General features: G+C 38.6%; 1 protein-coding gene across 1 annotated transcript; it reads right to left on the reverse strand.

Annotated features, from left to right (window-relative positions):
• Positions 1 to 370: 370 nt before the first annotated feature.
• Positions 371 to 1,307, reverse strand: LOC131393702 (olfactory receptor 1N1-like). Its single transcript, XM_058524750.1, is given in 2 exon segments — positions 371 to 892; positions 894 to 1,307. Coding segments are annotated over 2 exon segments (936 nt in total).
• Between the last annotated feature and the right edge of the window lie 18,824 nt (positions 1,308 to 20,131).

The raw sequence follows: 20,131 nt of genomic DNA on the forward strand, positions 1-20,131 counted from the left end.
AAAGTGTACTTAAACAAACCTAGATGGTAAAACCTATCATATGCCTAAGCTATATGGTACTAGTCTATGGGACCACCAACGTACATGCAGTCCGTCATTGAACAAAATATCCTTATGCAGTTTGTGACTGAATTAGCCACTATAATAGATGCATTTCATAGCTTATCTCAGTTAATCTCCCAAGTCACCTTATTAGACAGAGATTATTATATCCATTTTGTAGATGAGAAGGCTAAGACTCAGAAAGATTAGGTAATGGGGCTACAATCTTATGGCTAGTGTGTGGGCGGATCCCAAAAACTGAAGCCACGTTTGTCTGTCTCCAAGTCAAGTTTGTCTGTCTTTTCATTAAACGTTGCTACAACTATATTTAAGAGGGAAAAATTCTCCTGTGACTGAGGAGCCTCTCCAGGGCCCCCTTCATGTCCTTGTTCCTTAGGCTATAGATAAAGGGGTTCAACATGGGGGTCACCACTGTGTACATGGCAGCTGCTGCAATCTCCTTCTCCTCAGAGGCAAAAGAGGGCGGGCACAGGTAGGCACTGAAGAGGGTCCCATATAACACACAGACAACACAGAGATGGGAACTGCAGGTGGAAAACACCTTGCCACTCCCAGCAGGGGTTCGGACCCTCAGGATGGCCGATACAATGTGGATGTAGGAGATGACGATGCATATAAAGGGGATGATGAGTACCGTGCCTCCTAATGCAAAGAGCATCAACTCATTGATGTGGGTGTCAGAACAGGACAGCTTCAAGACAGGAGTTATGTCACAGAAGAAGTGAGCTATTTCCCCAACAACACAGAAGCACAGCCGAGCCACGAGGAGGGTATGAGTCAGGGCAACAATGTGGGTGAGAACCCAGCACAATGCCAGCAGCAGGGCACAGGGCTCGGGGGCTCATGACTGAGGAGTAGTGGAGGGGGTGGCAAATGGGCACATAGCGGTCATAGGCCATTACAGCTAGGAAGAAGCTGTCCAGATCACCAAACATCAGAAAGAAATACATTAGTGTGAGGCAACCGGCATAGGAGATGGTATGCTGCTGAGTCTGTACGTTTGCCAGCATCTTGGTAACTGTGGAGGATGTTAAACCCATGTCAACAAGAGACAGGTTGGCCAAAAAGAAGTACATGGGCGTGTGGAGGTGTGGGTCAGAGAGGATGGCCAGGATGATGAGCACATTCCCAGTCAAGGTGACAAGAAACATACACAGGAAAATTCCACAGAATAACTGCTGTTGCTCTGGTGACTCAAATATTCCTCGAAGGAAAAATTCAGAGATGCTGGATTGATTTTCCATGACTCTGCAGTATCTGGAAGCTAAAACGGTCAATTAGATTTCAAAGACAACCCAACAACTGAGAGAAGATATTTGCAAATCGTATATCTGATAAGGAGCTCATATCCAAAATATATAAAGAACTCCTACAATTCAACAACAAAAAACAAACAACCCAATTAAAAAAGGGACAGAGAAACCGAATAGACATTTTTCCAAAGAAGATATGCAGATGGCCAACAGACTCATGAAAAGATGCTCAACATCACTAATTATCAGGAAACACAAATGAAAACTACCATGAGGTATCACCTCATGCCCATCAGAATGGCGATTATTTAAAAGACAAGAAATAACAAGTGTTGGAGAGCATGTGGAGAAAAGGGAACCCTCAGACATTGCTGGTGGGATTATAAACTGGTGCAGCAACTATGGAAAACAGCATGGAGATTCCTCAAAAAATTAAGCATAGAACTACCTTATGATCCAGCTATTCCACTTTCAGATATTTATCCAAAGAACACAAAAACACTAATTTGAAATGACATATGCACCCCTATGTTCACTGCAGCATTATTCACAACAGCCAAGATTTGGAAACAACCTAAATGTACATCAACAGATGAATGGATAAAGAAGATGTGGTATGTATATATATATATATAATTGAATACTACTCACCCATAAAAAAAGATGAAATCTTGCCATTTGCAAAAACATGGATGGACCTTGAGGGCATTATGCTAAGTGAAATAAGTCAGACAGAGAAACCCAAATACCACATGTAGACGATAAAAACAACAACAAACAAACACATAGATATAGAAAGTAGACTGGTGGTTACCAGAGGGGAAAGGAGGAAGGGGGTGGACAAGAGGGGGGAAAGGGTACATGTATATGGTGATGGATGGCAATTAGACTTGGGGTGGTGGACACAATGTAGGCTTACCCAGAAATCAAAATATAATGACGTACACCTGAAATTTATATAATGTTGTACACCAATGTGCCCTCAATAAAGCATTAATTAAACAAAAAAGATTTCTTCTAGAACCTAAAAGTGCTGACTCCCAAATCTTCCAAATCCCAATTCTCCCTTGAAATTCATTTTCATCCTCAATCCTAACTTCACCTTCAATCTGACCCTACTTCCTGCCTTTCTCTCTTTCTTAGGAATCTCATAGGTTTTTCCGTTCCTGTTTCTTTCCCACTTGTCAATTTTTTACACAGACCAGACTATTCCAAGGAGGATCTGAGCATGTTCATCTCTGACATTAACAAGCCTTGGATGGGATCAATAGCCCCACATCAATTTCATCATTGCAGTAGCATGGATACAGGGATAGGCTGAGGTGAGCTAATTCTCATGCTCTCTTGTGAGATAAGCCCACAAATCCATACAAAATTCTTCTTTTAAAAAAATCCTCACAGTGCCATTTGTGATAACATGGATAGACCTTGAGGGCATTATGCTAGGGGAAATAAGTCAAAGAGAGAAAGACTAATACTGTATGACTTCACATATATGTGGAAGATAACCAAACACGTAGATAAGGAGAACAGATTAGTGGTTGTCAGAGGAGGAGGGATTGGGGAGAGTGTGAAACGGATAAAAGGGCACACATGGATAGTGATGGATAAAAACTAGACTATTGGTGTTGAACACGATGCAGTCTATACGGAAATGGAAATATATAATGTATAAAATATAATAAACACCTGAAATTTGCACAATGTTATAAGCTCATATGACCTCAATAAAGAATCCTCACAATATCTCATTTCAGAATGAAGAGAATATGAAGGACTCATGTCCCTTTTTTCCTTATCATTTCTCCTAAAATAGGCAATATAGAGTTTTGCGTTTTTCCCTGAGATTGAGTTTTTGTCATTGGCATCATCATCATCATCCTGTATTAACATTTACTAGCCACTTCTTATATGTCAGGCACTCTACTAAGAACTTCTTACAGATTATCTTCTTCAATCCTTAATTACAGTAGGAAGCAGAGATTATTATTCTTACCATTGTATAGAGAAGAGAACTGAGGATAAGGATGTTTAAGTAACTTGCACAAGGACCCACAGCTCATAAATATTTGATACAGAATTTGAATTCATAGTACTGGATGTCAGAGACTGAAACATCAATCAAACAGATAGAAAGAGATTTTATATCACCACATTTATTTTTAATCTCTCAATAGTCATAGTTTAATATCTTTAGCCTCGCTTGCCCTTCCTATCTTGTATACTTTCTTTTATGGAAGAACAACGAAGTTTAAGAACTAGTAGAAACTACAAGATCATCTTCTCCATAGGTCCCAAGCATTGGTCTATGGACCTATTTATCACAATAAAGTGAGATGGTTGCTAAAAATACAGAAACGTCAGACCTACTCAGTTAAATTTTCTAAGATACAGTCTGGGTACCTGTATTTAAAAATGAAAACTAAAACTAAACCCTCTTCAGGTATTTTGATGCTCAATAGGAATTAAGAAAAATTCATTTAGTTCAACACTTCGATTTCATTCACAGATAAATGAGCTAAGGTTCAGAAAAGTGAACTTATTGAAAAAGTTCACCCTGTGCCTTAGAGGAAGATATGGTACAAGACCCAGGGTTCCAACTAGTACCCTTTCTACTAAGTCAGCTATCTTTCCTTTTGTCATTATATTTTGTTATCAACATCTTACAGATCTAGATATGTTCCTATTCCCAATTTCTATTCAAATTCTACACCTAAAGAAAAACCTACCTTCAAATGAATAGAAGATTTACTGAAGTATTTTTCATATTTTGAAGTTAATATTTCAAGCTTTAGCAAAAGCCATATCTGAGAACTGTTGCATATTTATCTACCCCTAAACCCTACACTAATTGCAGGACATACCTTAGAGCTATATAACTTATTTATGAAAGATCATAAAGGCACATGCTAAGTTATTTTCTCCCCTACTCCATCTTTTGGTGGGGAATATTATGCCTCACAAATATTACACTCCTCTGACTGGACATATTTTAAAAACAAACACATAGAAACAGAGATTGGACTGGTGGTTACCAGAGGGGAGGAGAGGAGGGAGGAAGGTGAAAGGGATAATTAGGTACATGTGTGTGGTGATAGATTGTAATTAGTATTTGAGTGGTGAACATGAGAACATGATGTAATCCATGCAGAAATAGAAGTATAATGATATCCACCTGAAATTTATACAATGTTATAAACCAATGTTACCGCAATAAACAAACAAGCAAGCAAACAAACAAACAAAAAAGTACCACATCGCGGATAGCAAGAAAGTCTCTTAAGACTCAACTGATTGTGTATCTCTTCAAGAGGAGAGTGATACAGACCGGTAGAGAACTCCATGCTTTCCTGACATCCACATCCTGCCTTCAACAAGAAAGTTAATTCATTTCCACTGAGGTTCTCAAGGGTACTGTAAGTTATATTAGGGAAGAGCTGCATCTCTTTCATCATCTCTGTTGATGCATAATGCTTTGATCAGATTATTCCTATAGAGGCCTCTCAGTCTATGGCACCAACCAGTTAACATCAGAAAATTACCCAAACCTTCAAAAAATGGTCCAAAAAGTTCCATTATAAGCCAAATTTTTACCTTTTGTTCTTTTTTCTCTACTCAAGGGCCCTGTGCTAATATCTCTTGCCCTATCCTTTGGTTTTTCCTTTTTCTACAAGAATTTCCCATCCATACTATCTATAGCCTCAGAAAACTCTGTATATCCTAGAGACAACAATGAGGTGCTTCCAGAACCTTAGAGCCACCTCTGCCTCTGTTATCTCAGGGTGATGAAGCCCTTTTACTTACCTCTGCTGCTTCTTCATCTACTGTGTCTGCAAACCGGTAAGAGATGGCTTGGACATGGTGGAGAGACTATTCTAAAGAGAGTACCTGCCAGCCTGCAACTGTTTGACTCAAATTTATCTTCTTATGGTTACCCTGGTAACTGAGAAGCAAGCAATGCAGAAGACCTTAATTTTTGAGGAAGGAGGGAAGAGCTCAGATTCTTCCTGACAACCTTTGTGATGAGGTTAACTGGGATCAGAGTTCAGAGTCAAGAATAATAAATAGAAAAATTCTGTGAATATGTATGGTGATGGATGTTAACTAGATTTATTGTGGTGATCATTTCACAATATATACAAATATCATATCAGGTCATACACCTGAAAGTAACATAATGTTGTATGGCAATTGTACCTCAATTTAAAAATAAAAGAATAATAAATACAGATGGCAAATTAGTGGAAGCAAAAGTCAGATTTCTGAACTGAGGTTATAAACAAATTGGGCGGGGTGGGGGTGAGGGCAGGGAGGGGCAGAGAGAGAGAGAGAGAGAGAGAGAGAGACTAGGATTCTAGATGAGAAGGCCAAGTGTTCAACAACGGATTGCAAAGCCAAGCCAGGGCCAGATCTGTAGGAGAGCTTGGAGTATCATAGTTACATTCCTCAGCTGGAACAGAGAAGACCAGATAGAAGAGGGTCTGTACTAAGTATGTAAGATGATCTAGGACACATGGTAATCTGACCTCACTCAATCCATATCTTCAGGAATTTTAAAGTACTCTGAATTTGTGTTTTGAAACCTGAGCTGAAAGACTCAGAAGCAGGGAGCTGCTGGCTCTCAGGCTAATACCAGGAGGGGCCTGAACAGGGCTCTACTTTGGGCATCTACAGACAGGGAGTCATGGGACGCAGTTCCCTAGAGCCTTGTTAGTGCTAACGCTCATAATCGCCCAATTTCCCCTCTATATCTCTCATAACAGACCAAATTAGTACAGTGATGGCTTCATTAAAAAAAAAAAAAAACGTTTGGAAGTTTTACTTTTTTCATGGTAAGTGGTAGCATTAAGCACTTATGCTATTTGTAATAATTTGTAACCATAGTCCATGGCAAAATGCACTTTCTATGTAAATAAATCTCCTAGCTTCCCCCTCGCAACAAGATTCCTGTTCCTAAGCTTGTCCTTTAAAGAAATCTGGAAGCTGTCTCTGTCCACACCTACAAACAGTATAGCGGTATGCGACATATCTTTCTTAAAGAATTCTTATGCTTCTGGTTAAAGGCATTATATTGCAGTCACGGATCTAATCTCTCTTTCTCCTAAAACCATAGTAAAAATAAAGTGATTTTTAAAAAAGACATAAAACCCACAAAGACAGAGAAGAACGGAAAGCAAACAATAGTAACAAAATTTTGGAAATGGAAAACCACATGGATGAGGGAGTGGTGATCAAGACAGTCTTAGCATTGCCCTCAAGTTGACTAAATTTTATACAGTTTCTTCCTAACTATGGACTCCTGACCTCCATTTTCTTAGAGCTTTACTTTAGAAAACTTCCAATCTTAATTTATTCTCTGCCCCCTTGAGATGTAAATCTTCTCTCAGGTTCTTGCCAGTTTCAAAACCTGGGTATGTTTTTCTCAAGGACCTGAGAGCCATCCCTTTGAAATGTAATCATCAAGATAGCACACCTGTCTCCCAGTCTCTGGGAGGATAGGAGCCTAACTTCAATGGATAACAATTAGCAACCACAGACGGCCTAATCACATTGACCAATCTTATCTATCACTTTCCCATTGGCTCACTCCAGCTCTTAAAAACCTCTCTGCCATTTGTTTCAGTGGAATTGAGTTCAATCTCTCTCCACTATTGCAATAGTCTGAATAAAGTCTTCCTTGTTTGTTTAATTCTGTGCAATATAATTTTTCTTTGACAGTGATAACTGAGTTAACAGATGCTCAATCCTAAACTGGCGGTAGAAAAAGTTAAAGAATCAATCTTGTCAACACCAAAAAATCCTCAAAAGATCCAGAAATTGGAAGCCCTTGGAACCTCTGGATTTGGGAGTGAAAGAGAAATAAACTATTTCAGAAGAAGTTGGAACCCTAGTTTCCCCTTTTCACTCACACTACTGGAATATTGTCTCTCTCTTATCCTAGCAGAAGTTGGAAGGTTTCCTTTCTGGAGAAGGTTGAGACTGGGAGTTGCCACATATAGCTCAGATTAGTGCATCTTACAAAAAAAAAAAAGGGGAATGACATGACTATCTATGCACATCAAATGCTGAAACCCGCAGCCCTTTATACAGATTTTGTCGCCAGACCTCTATCTTGAATACAGAGTTTTGTAAGAATTTTCTTTGGAATCTGACTGCCCAAACAGGAGAGAATTAAAGATACCGACATTGGGAGTCCCTTCCTCAACAAAGCTTTCCCAGCCAGGGCATCCAACAGTGAACTTAATTTTGACAGCTCCATCTATAAGCACAGAGCTACTAGCCAGTTTCCAAAAATTGTATAGGTCCATGGCATATATCAGTAAAGCACATAAATCTGAGGTGCACAGCTCAGTGAATTTTCCATATGTGCACCAATGTAACTACCCCACAGATCAGCTATATAACATTTCCATCAAGCCAGAAGGCTCCTTCTTGTCCCTTCTGAGGCACCATCCTCTTAGAGGTAACCACTCTTGTGATTCTTATCACCATAAGGTTAACTTTGTCGATTTTTAAAGTTCATGTAAAATGAATCACATAGTAGAGCTCTTGTATCTGGCTTCGTTAGCACAAAATTACATCCGTCAGATTCAATCATGCTGTTGCATATATGAGAAGTTTGATCTTTTTATTGCTGTATAACATTTCATTATACAAATAACCCATCCTTTATTCATTTTTCTGTTGATGGACATACGGATTGGTTTCAATTTCTGGCTACTCTGAGTAAAGCTGCTAAGAACGTCCTCAACTATGCCTTTTGTGGGCCATATGTACTTATGTCTCTCAGGTGTACTCATAGAAGTGATATTTTTGAGTACTAGGGTAAGCAATATTTAGCTTTAGTATATGTAGACAAACTATTTTACAAAATGTTTATACAAATTTACACTCTCACCCAAAATAATTGAGAATTTCAGTTGTGAAATATTCTCAACATAAATATTAATGTCAGCCCTTTGTTCCCAATAATTTACTATAAACATTTTCAAAGATATAGCGAAGTTTAAAGAATTTTACAGTGAATGTCCTTATACCACCCACCTAGATTTAACCTTTAACATTTTATTGTACTTGCCTTTAAGACTTATCCATATATCAATAACTATATCCATTATTTAATCTATCTTATTTTAATCAGGATTGATTGCATTAAGTCACTAGATGAAGGGTTGGCAAACTATAACCCATAGCCAAATCTGACCCATTCTTATTTTTACACAGTCTGCAAGCTGAGAATGGTTTTTAAATTTTTAAGATGTTGAAAAAATCAAAAGGAGAATAATATTTTGTAACACATGAAAATTATATAAAATTCAAGTTTCAGGGTCCATTAAGTTTTATTGGGTCATATCCACGCTTATTTGTTTACGTATTTTCTATGGCTGCTTTTGCAGTACAATGGCAGGAATGAGGAGTTGTGACGGAAACCATATGGACTATAAAGCCTAAAATATTTATCATATAACTCTCTACAGGGAAAAAAATTGCTGATTTTTGCAATGGATCAACTAGAGGATAATTGAAATCTTGATAATATTGAGTTTTTCAGTCTATGAACATGGAATATCTCTGTATTAGTCAGAGTTCTCCAGAGAAACAGAACCAACAGGATGCGTGTATACATATGAGAAAGAGAGAGAGAGATTTCTTTATTTTAAGGAATTGACTCATGTGACTGTGGAGGCTTGGTAAATCCAATTTCTGCAGAGTAGATAGGCAGGATGGAGACTGAGGGAATATTTGCAGTTCTAGTTCAAAGGCAATCCTTGGCTGACATAATTCCTTCTTGCTCTGGGGAGGTCAGTCTTTGTTCTATTAAGATCTTCAAATGGTTAGATGAGACCCAACCATATTGTGGAGGTTAATCTGCTTTACTCAAAGTCCACCATTTAAATGTTAATCTCATCCAAAAAATACCTTCTCAGAAACATCCAGAATGATATTTGACCAAATATCTGGGCACCATGGCTCAGCCAAATTCACACACAAAATTAAACATCACATTCCCTCGCCTCACAAATATCTCCATCTTCTCCTTCCCCTTCGCTAATGGTATACACTTTTACCAATATTCAAAACAAACAAAATTAAATAGAATTTTACAGTTTGTCTGTAATTAAAAATATATTTTCATACTTACAAAAGAAGTAATGTTTATGGTCAGAGAGTTGAGACTCTTTCTGAAAAAGCAAATTTTAAAAATCTATATTTCCACTACCCAGAGAAAATTATTGTTTCTACATTTTGGTAGATTTTCTACTCTGACTTAAATTATTTATATTTATACTAAGTATTATTCCTGAAGAGCTTAAGGTAGATTAGCAGGGCATATAAAATATGAGATAAGATAAACTGAACATGAGGTTAGAGAGGAACAACAACAACAAAAAGAATAAATAGGGGTGGGGACATAAAATAGAGCCAGGAATGACTGAAAATGCAGATTATAATCACCCTTGCTATGGGTGGGCCTCAAATTTGGCTCCAAGATTTCTGGTCAGTCACAGAGTTCACTGTGACCAAAGACAAAATTAAACTAGTTGTTTAGGTGAAATACTAACATCTGTGTTTCTAAGAACAGACACACTGCATGCACTTTCTTTTAATCAGCCTGAATATAGGCTTTTGGCAATCACATCTGTGCATAAAAATTCATTATAAGCAATAATTTGGAAGCAAAAATAATGCTGTCCAGGTGCTCAGGTCTCCAGTGATCTGGCTTGACAATGCATAGGGTTTTAGATTTGTAGGGAAATGTGGATGAGCTGCATGTCCTCTGGGCAATCTTCCTTGAGTAATTTGTCCTTTAGTTGAACTTTTGATAAGCAAAGAATAGTCAGCGTTTATTTATTATTGTTCCCCAAATATTATTCTCTGTTTGGTGCCTCAGCTATGACTGATGTCTATTATCAATTGAGTATCGATGAGTCCTATTCAGATTTGTCAGTCAAGCAACATTGTAGCATTGAGAGCAGGGATTTGGGTCAGATAGATATTTTAAATCCTAACTCCATAACTCAACTAATGGTGTGGACCTAAGCAAGTTACAAAATTTCACCAAGTCTCCGGGTCCTCACATGTAAAACGGGAATAATATTAATACCTATACTGTAGGGTTCTTATGGAAATTAAAAAAGATAATACATGTATAGTATTTAACCCAACAACCAGCACATAATAAGTGCTCAATAAATGATAGTAATTATTATTATTATCCCTTCATGAGGCCAAAGAGCTTAACAAGGACTTGTGCTAAAAAAAGAATGTTGTCAGACATCTGCTTCAAGGTGAGCTAAGGCAGCACCCATCACATATGCCCCAGGACCAACATAAAATAGTAACTGTAGACTACATAACTTTTGAACTACTTCCCATGCTCTGATGAATTCGACACCAATGTCTCTGAAATGTTAGCCTGTAGACCAGTGTTGGTCCATAATGAAGATTTCATGTGTCTGCAGTGAAAAAAAATTTCTGCATATTTGCATTGGCTCTATTAATTCCTCCATCTTTATTTTTAACGTGTTTCTTGTAAACAAGCATTTATTTGGATCTCTTTAAAACCAGGCTGACAATCTCTGTCTGTTAAATCTCTGAGAGGAGGTGGTCAATATAATTACAATTAATGTAATTATTGATAGCTTGGGTTTAAACCTACCATTCCACTTTGGTGTTTCTTTTCTATTTGTCCCATTTTTGTTCTTTGGTTCCTTCTTCCTCCCTCCCTTTGGGTGGATTGATTATTTTTTAGTATTCTGTTATACTTCTTCTATTGACTTTCCAGCTATGCCTCTGTGTGTATGGTTACTCTAGAGATTACAAAATTCCCTTTCACTTATCACAGGTCTACCTGTCAAAGATGTTCCACCACTTAACAAATAACATAAAAACCTCGTAATAGTACATTTCCAATTCCTCCCCTATCTTTTGTAGTCTTGTCATATATTTTAATTCTACAAATGCGATAAACCACATAATCCCTTGTTACTATTTTTACTTTCAACAGTCAACAGTTGTCTAAAGAGATTTAAAGACTTTATATATAATTAAAATATTTATAATTTTTATCTCTATAAGTATATATTTTTAAAAAGTTCATTATATATTTATCTACAATTTTATTCTCTCTAGTGCCCTTCTTTCATTCCTGTCTATCAAGATTTCTGTCTGATGTCATTTCCCTTCAGCCTAATGAACTTCTTTTAGCATTTCCAGGTCTGGTGGAAAGAAATTATCTTTACCTTTGTCTGTCTAAAAATCTCTTCATTTGCCTTCAGATTTGAAGGATATTTTTACTGGATATAGAATTCTAGGTTGACAGTTTTTCTTTTTGTTAGCATTTTAAAGTTGATGATCCACTGTCTTCTGGCTTTCAATGTTTCTGATAAAAACTCAGAGATTATTCTTATCTTCTTATCATTTTGTCCCTTGGCGAAATATGTCTTGTTTTCTCTGGTTGCTTTCAAGATTATCTCCTTATCTTTGGTTGTCGGTAGTTTAAGTATGGTATGACTACATATGGCTTTCTTTATGTTTATTTTGCTAGGTGTTCATTGAGCTTTTTGGATCTGTTGGGGGTCCTATCTCATCTTTTTGGCCTCTTTCTAGCCAAGACAGAAATATTGGACATGGACAGATTCTAGAGATAGCTACCTGTTTTAGACTATTCAGGCTGCTATAACAAAAATGCCATAGACTGGATGGCTTAAACAGCAAACATTTATTTCTCGTAGTTCTGGAGGATGGGAAGTCCAAGATTGAAGTGGTGGCAGGTTTGGTGACTGGTGTCTAGTGAAGGCTGGTCTACTGGTTCATAGATGGCGGTCTTCTCATTGTGCCCTCATGTAGAAGAAAGGGGAAGGAAGATCTCCCTGGGTCTCTTTTATAAGGGCACTAATCCCATTCACATGGGCTTCACCCTCATGACCTACTCACCTCCCAAAGACCCCACCTGCAAATGCCGTCATGTTGAGGGTTAAGATTTCAACATATGAATTTAGAGGGGGACATAAACATTCAGTCCATTGCATTATCTGAGACATAAGTTTGGTAGAGGCCCAGATCTCAGCTAATACCTAGGGGGCTGACTTCTCCTAGCTTTATAAAGCAAGGTAAACTTGGTTTCAATATTTTTCAAGCTACTTGCTATATACAGGCTTGAAACAGTGCCTCACAATGTACAGTGGATGTTGATTTAAGCTGAAGAAATATATATGCTTCTTTCACTCAACATTACGAGATTCATTCATGTTGTTACAAATAGCTATAATTTGTTCATGTTCCTTGCTGTAGAGTATACAGAATTGTATCTGTATCACAATTTATTTATCCATTCTCCAGTTTGTTAATGAATGTTTGGTTGGTCCAGTTTTTGGCTATTATGAATAATGCTGGTATGAACATTCTTGGACATATCTCTTGGTGAAAACATGTACACATTTTTGTTGGGTATATACCTAAGAGTGGATTTGCCAGGTCAAAGGGTCTGAGTATTTTAAGCTTTAGTAGATATGCCCCTAGAGTTTTCCAAAGTGGTTGAATCTGTTTATACTCCTTCCAGTAATGTACAAGAGTTTCCGTTGTTATATCTCTTCACCCATGTTTTGTAGTGTCAATGTTTTAAAACTACACCATTCAGTGGTATTTTCTAGGGACTGGGTGGTGGGAAAATGTTGGTCAAAGGGTACAAAGTTTCAGATATGCAGGATGAATAATTTCTGGAGACCTAAGTGTATAACAGGGTGACTATAGTTAACAATACTGTATTATGTACCTGAAAGTTGTAAGAGACTAAATCTTAATTATTCTCACCAAAAAGAAAAAAAGGTAACTGTGTGAGGTGATGGATTTGTTCATTAATCACCATAGGCTTAGGGAACTGACAGAGAGTCCTGGGCCTCAGGGCATAGGTTCCACTATATCCTCTGATTCAAGTAGATGGCTTAATGCTCTTATCTGGAAGAGGAACTTAGGATTTGAGAAAAGGACTAGGGAAGACATAGACATGACGCTAGCTACCCGGTTTTCTGAGAATGTCTGAAAATCCTCTAAAAAGAGGCTGACACATGGCTGGACTCAATAATTATACTGATTTTGGGGGAAGAGATTCTGAACTTTTTCTACTACCTTTGCTGTGACTTTCCCATAATTTTTTCCCCAGCTTTATCGAGGTATAATTGACATACAAAGAACTGTATATACTAAACTGTACAATATAATGAATGTTAAAATACATCCACACCTATGAAACCATCACCACCAATCAAGACAATGAACATTTCCAACATGCCAGTAGTTTCTTCCTGACCCACTTCCTTCTGGAGGCAATCAGTGGTTTGCTCTCCATCATTTGAGATTAGTTTGCATCTTCCAGAATTTTATATAAATGGAATCTTGGGGTATATATGTTTTATTTAGGTCTCGCTTTTTTCATTCAGCCTAATTATTTTAAGATTCATCCAGTTTGTTGATGTATCATTAGCTCATTTCTTTTTGTTGTTGAATAGTATTGTATTGTGTAGATATACCACAATTTGTTTATCCATTTGTTTGCTGATGGACAGTTGGGCTGTTTCCAGTTTTTGACTATTACAAACAAAATCTTCTTGCACATGAATATTTACAGCAGCTTTATTCACAATTGCCCCAAACTGGAAAAAATAGGTGTATGGCAAAACAAACTGTGGTACATCCATACAATGGAACATTTCTGAGCAATAAAGAGACGTGAGCTAGCAAGTCATGAAAAGAGATAGAGAAAACTTAAATGCATATTGCTAAGCAAGAGAAGTCAGTCTGAAAGGTCTACCCAGTCTACGATGATAACTATGTGACATTCTGGAAAAGGTAAAATTATAAAGCCGGTAAAAAAATCATTGGTTGCCAGGGTTCCTTTTTTTTGGTGAGGGGAAGAGGAGATGAATATGGGAAATACAAAGCACTTTTAAAGCAGTAAAACTATCCTGTTATACCTAGACCTCAAATTCTCATTTCACTGTGTATGTACATATTCAATTTTAGTACGGAAAAAGCATGCCAAACTGTTCTCCTAAGTGAACAGACCACGTTGTTCTCCTTTGCACACTGTTGGGGACTTTAATTGTTCCCTACACTCACCAACACTCAGAAGTGTCAGAAATATTGTTTTTCTTGTCCATCTGTTGTGTGTGAAATATCATCTCACTATGGTTTTGATTTGCATTTTCTTAATTACTCCTGAGGGTGGGCAAAACCATCTTTTTGTAAACAACCTTTTGTGGGGGATCAGAATTTGCCACCTCAAAATATGTCTCTTTACCTTGATGACTTTCAAGAACAAAAGACTCTGAAAGAAACTTTGACCTCCCCCCCACTAACTGCCTAAAAGAATTAAAGATAGAAGGCCTGTCCCAAGGACAGGCCATCACCATAGATACCTCTGGGTATGGAAAGACTGGGAGGGTCCTTTCTAAGCCCGTTCCTCTTCTTCTTTTTTTTTTTTTTTTTGTGAGGAAGATAATCCCTGAGCTATAATCCAATGCAAATTCTCTTCTTTTTGGCCCCGGGCCAACATCCATGTCCATATTCCTCTACTTTATATGGGACGCTGCCACAGCATAGCTTGACAAGCGTTGCGTCCGCGCACCCCTGGCATCTGAACCTGTGATCCCCGCGCTGCCAAACAGAGTGTGCGCACTTAACAGCTGCACCACTGGGCTGGCCCCCTAAGCCCATTCTTATGAAAGCTCTGAGAACCAAGTAAAAGTAGAAGTTATCCCTTGTAAGAGACATTTAAATTTGTAAGGGAAATCTCCACTTGCAAAGGTATCTCCATCTCTTTACCAGGAAGAAGGGGGGATGAACTTATCTCTGGAAACTCTTATCAGTGCAGAAGGCAAGGACTTAAATCTGCATATTAACCTTACTCTTATTTACTGTGCTTTTCTGGTAATCTCCCATAGCTGACTCCCCCCACCCCCAACATCCTTCTTTGTCTTTAGCTGAAGATGGTATTTAAGATGAGAACCTCTGCCATTTTGGCGAGTTACCCAGTTTTTTCTGGGGCTCTCTCATGTACACATGTTATAAAGCTTTGTTTGATTTTCTCCTGTTATTTTGTCTCACATCAACTTAGTTTGCAGCCCAGCCAGAAAGGACCCAGATTGGGTAGAGGATAGGTCTTCCTCCCCTACACTTTCTAAAATGTATGATAAATTTTCTTTCTTCTGAAAGAGTGAGTATTAAACATAATTTGACTTTTCTAATGAGTCATAGTCTTTATAAATGCCCTTCTTTCTTCAGGGCATAATGAAGCGTGATCTTTGGGCAGTCTGCACTTAAAAAAGAATGGCTCCAGTGGAGGTTGGGGAGAGAAGTAAAAAGTGGATCCAAGGAGAAGGAATCATGATGGAGAAAGCAGGTTTGGGAGGGCAAATGTGACAAGGAGACTGGAGATGTCCCCCGGAGTGCTGATAGTTGTATCCAGGTCTACTTTTACATGGTAACAGCAGTTGGGGGGCCATTAGGGGCAATTAGGGTGCAGTTAAAGCTACTGAGTTCTGATATTTTCTTTTTTCTATGCTTACATCGCCCCTTCCCTTGCCCACATAGTTATAGATATCCTGGCACAGAGTGGTCATTCCTAAATCCTGTTGTACAACATGGTACAGAGCCAGTTGCCTCAGATCCCCTGAGAAGGCTGTTAAAATCCCTGAGCCTCTCCTCTGGAGATTCCAAGTTGACTAGTCCAGGATGGGATCCAGAAGTCTGCATTTCTTTGTTTTTCAAATCTTTCTGATCATTTCCCCAGGAACTGCCTCATAGATTGGGGACATGCTCCTCTGCTCAGGCCTCTGAGCCATGCATCTGAGCTTTGTGGGTTTTCTGCTCTGACACATCTGACCTGGCCAGAGGCTTTTGCTGGTAGCTCCCAGTCTGGCCAGAGGGAAGGAAACACTGTGTGTCCCACTCCATTTCATTTCAGATATGGACACAGAACCTTTACTAGGTGGCCAGAGTATAGTAAAGAAAAGGCTATACTTGTTAATAATATTTTATTGAAGATTCAGGAATACTCAAAGGGAATTACACCACAGAAACTAACTGACAAGTATAGCACAGACCCAAACTTTCCCTGGGAACTCTTATCAAGCCAGCTGCTAGCCTGTGTCCATGTGGACAAAGACATTTCATGCCCCACCCTAGAGACAGGGGCCTTTTCAAGCCTCAGGGTCAGAGCCCAAGTGGCTTTCAAGATCTCTAGAAGGAGAAGGATTTCCCCTTACCTGTCTCTATGTCCACATTCCCTTGTGCTCAGCTATCTATACAGTCAAGTGCCGCATAATGATGTTTCAGTGATGGACCACATATACAATGGTGGTCCCACAAGATTAGTACAATATAGCTTAGGTGTGTAGTAAGCTGTACCATCTCGGTTTGTGTAAGTACACTCTATGATGTTCACAGAATGACAAAAATCTCCTAATAACACATTTCTCAGAACGTATCCCCATCGTTAAGTGACATACGATTGTGATCAGTTTTTTATAGTTCAGAGGGAAGAAGTAGAGGCTAAGAAAGGGGAAAGGGAAGTCTCTGAAGGGAGTCTGTAAGGCACAGATTAATATACAGGTGAACAAACAGCTACAAGTTTCATAATTCATCTTTAGAATTTTAAAAAATGTCTGAACACATAACTATAAATTTAATTATTTGAAACTCACGCCAAAATGTATACTTTAGAATTAAAATAGGTTCTAATAAACAGCTAGAAAGTTTGCAACCTGCATAGCAGGACTTTGAAAAGCCCCTCAAGCCAGGTTTGGGTGGCTATGCTTCTGTCTCGAGGAAGAGTTTGCAAGAAGCTGTCTGTAACTAGTAGGGTTCAGTCATGATTGTGGGGCTCTTTGAGGAGGCATGAGATCTAGGACAATGCAGTGACAGATGGAGGCCTTTATTAGTGACAGAATCAACACTGGAAACCATAGCTTAGAGTGAATGTCAAAAGAACCGAAATTAGGCTGTCTCATCCCCGGGCATACAGAAACAGAAGACAGTGAGGACTGAGTCAAGTAAGTGACCAAGATGGCCTTAACATTTCCCAGAGCTTGTCTACACATTAGGCTTCTTCCTGATTCTAGGCCCCTGACACCCCTTTTCTTAGAAACCTTATAATTGTAAATTATTTATCTGCTTCTTTGAAGTGTAAAGCTTTTAAAAAGCCTCTTGCCAGTTTTACAACCTAGAAATATCTTTCTCAAGGACTTGGGAGCCATGCCTTTGAAATGTAATCATCGAGGAAGGTGTCCCCATCTTCCAGTCTCTGTAGATGCCTTGCTCCAAGTTGCAAAATTACCTCCTGTCATTAAGATATGAGAAGTTTATTTTTCCTTTGAATAAAGCCAATTAGCAAACACAGATGGCCTATGACTTCCCCCTAATGTCCTCTAGTACTTTCCCCCAAGCTCATCCTAGTGCTTAAAAGCCCTCCCACCTTTTGTTTCAGCAAAGTTGAGTTCAGACTGAGTTCTGGCGTTGCTCCTGTATTCCAATAGCTTTGAATAAAGTCTTCCTTGCCTTTATAACTTTGTCTGGTGCAATTTTTGCTTTGATACGTGTCTAATATATGCTTCTTAAATTTACTAGTCAGATAAAACACTCATCTTCCCTGGGGCAAAAAAAGTAATTGGGTCAAAAAAAGCAGGGATGTTATAGTAACAAAACTTTCTTCATGTGGAAGGAAGATTGACATTAGGGAAGAAGCATTCCCACCAAACGATCACGTTTACTGTTTCTACTTTTAGATGTTCATCTATAATATCAAATTTTCTACCACATTCTGAGATTTCATTTCTTGTCAAAGGATCAATATCTTCCCAAGATAATTGAAAGTGTGACATTTATATTAAGCCCTATGGCCCAATACAATGAAAACAACATATCTAAAGCTAGTGTATTTTCTAGGATCTCACTTGGACCTACACCTTATTACAAAATATTACTCTTCTCAGTTTTAAAAATGAGGAATCTGAAGCTCTTTAATAGTAAACAATTTCTCTGAGTTGGGAGTGATCTTAAATATCATATAGTTAATTCCTGCCTGATATATGAACTCTTTTTGCAATACCCTTCTCTAACTTCACCTTTCGACAACTCTGACTTTTGAGTTTCTTCCTTATTCGTTTCCAGGAATTGCTTTCCCAATTATTACACACATTGGGTCCAGTTCTGTCTTCAAAAGTCACTCAGAATAAACCTCATTACGGAGAAATGATCTTCTTTTCTTAGAAAATATGCAGACTGATGGATGTTAACAATGTTGGAAATATAGCTACTTCTAGGGTGAATGGCACCAAAAAAGAGGCTCAGAAAGAGTGACAGACCAAAACTGACAGAGGGACAAGGGGAAGGAAGCCAGGGCAGAGACGCAGAAGTAAACCTTAGCTCCACGGCATATGGCTGGTCACCTGGAGTGCTGGACCTGAGTTGCTAAGTCAACTAGCTCCCGAGCGCCAACTCTTGCTTATATGCTCTGTTCAGGACCCAGGACACCCTGTTGAGACAGAGTCCAATAAATAAGGACACATCATCTATTTTCTGTCTGGTGGATAAGAAACTGTATTTGCTATCGGGTAGGTCCTAATCTTATGGGGAAGACAACATGCGCATGTACCTGCACATGTATGCATTTGTGCACACACACACTACCGCCTTAAGTAATTGCAGAGACATTGAAACTGCTTCAAATTGAATAACTGATTGCAGCTGATTCTTGAAATAAGTAAGGATAAGGGAAACTCAAAATTATTGAACAAGGAAAACTTGGTCAAGAAAAATTAATGAAAAATATTGGTCAGCTGCACTTGAAAGGAGAGAATATAAAAGAGAATAGGAGGGAGGAAAATAGGAGGCAAAGATCCTGGGTCAATAAGGGAGCTCTAAAAAGATGGCCTTAATTGATTGATATACATATAATACATATACATTGTATTTACACAATTTATATTATAAATATATAAGGCTGAGTGGAATACTCTAGTCTTGTCATCTATACAATTTCCTATGAGCACTTGGGTTAGGTATGCTAATCTCTAGTAGCATGATATATACACCTGGAATCAGCAGAAATGAGGACTCACAGGAGAAGACTCCTGAGCATGCCCACAAGTGGCTGCCTAGGGTACCTCCTGCCCATCAGCTTCTTCAGGCCCCACTTCATGTCTTTGTTCCTCAGGCTCTAGATAAAAGGACTCAGTCTGGAGGACAAAACTGTAGGTGACAGTTGCCACCATGGTGTTGATGGTGTAAGGGGACATGGGTCAGAAATAAATGTAAACAATGCTTCCATAAAAGAGGGTCACCATGTGAGGTGGGAGTCACAGGTAGACAAATATTTCCTCTTCCCATCAGCTGAGGGGATTTTAAGAACATTAATGAGGATTCATATGTAAGAAATGATAACACATATAAGGGGGTTATCGAGGTTATCTATCCTTCTATGTTAATTATACTTTCATTGACAAATGTGGAGGAGCAGGATAATTTCAGCAGAGGATTGATGTCACAGAGGAAGTGGTAGATAACAATGGAGTGACAAAAAGAAAAGATGATTGATCAGGAGAACTAGTAAGACAGAATAGAGGTGAGAGACGGAACAGGAGAAGGCCAGCAGAAGGACACAGAGGTGTTGGCTCACTGTGGTGACATAGTGGAAGGGGTCACAGATGGCCACTTAGCAGTCAATGGCCATGGCTACCAGCAGGTAACTTTCTGTGTTGGCAAAGACCAAGAAGAAATACATCTGGGTCATACACTCAGCATAGGAGATGGGCTTC

The sequence above is a fragment of the Diceros bicornis genome, chromosome 28 (genome assembly GCF_020826845.1).
Source record: "Diceros bicornis minor isolate mBicDic1 chromosome 28, mDicBic1.mat.cur, whole genome shotgun sequence".
Taxonomy (NCBI): Eukaryota; Metazoa; Chordata; class Mammalia; order Perissodactyla; family Rhinocerotidae; genus Diceros; species Diceros bicornis.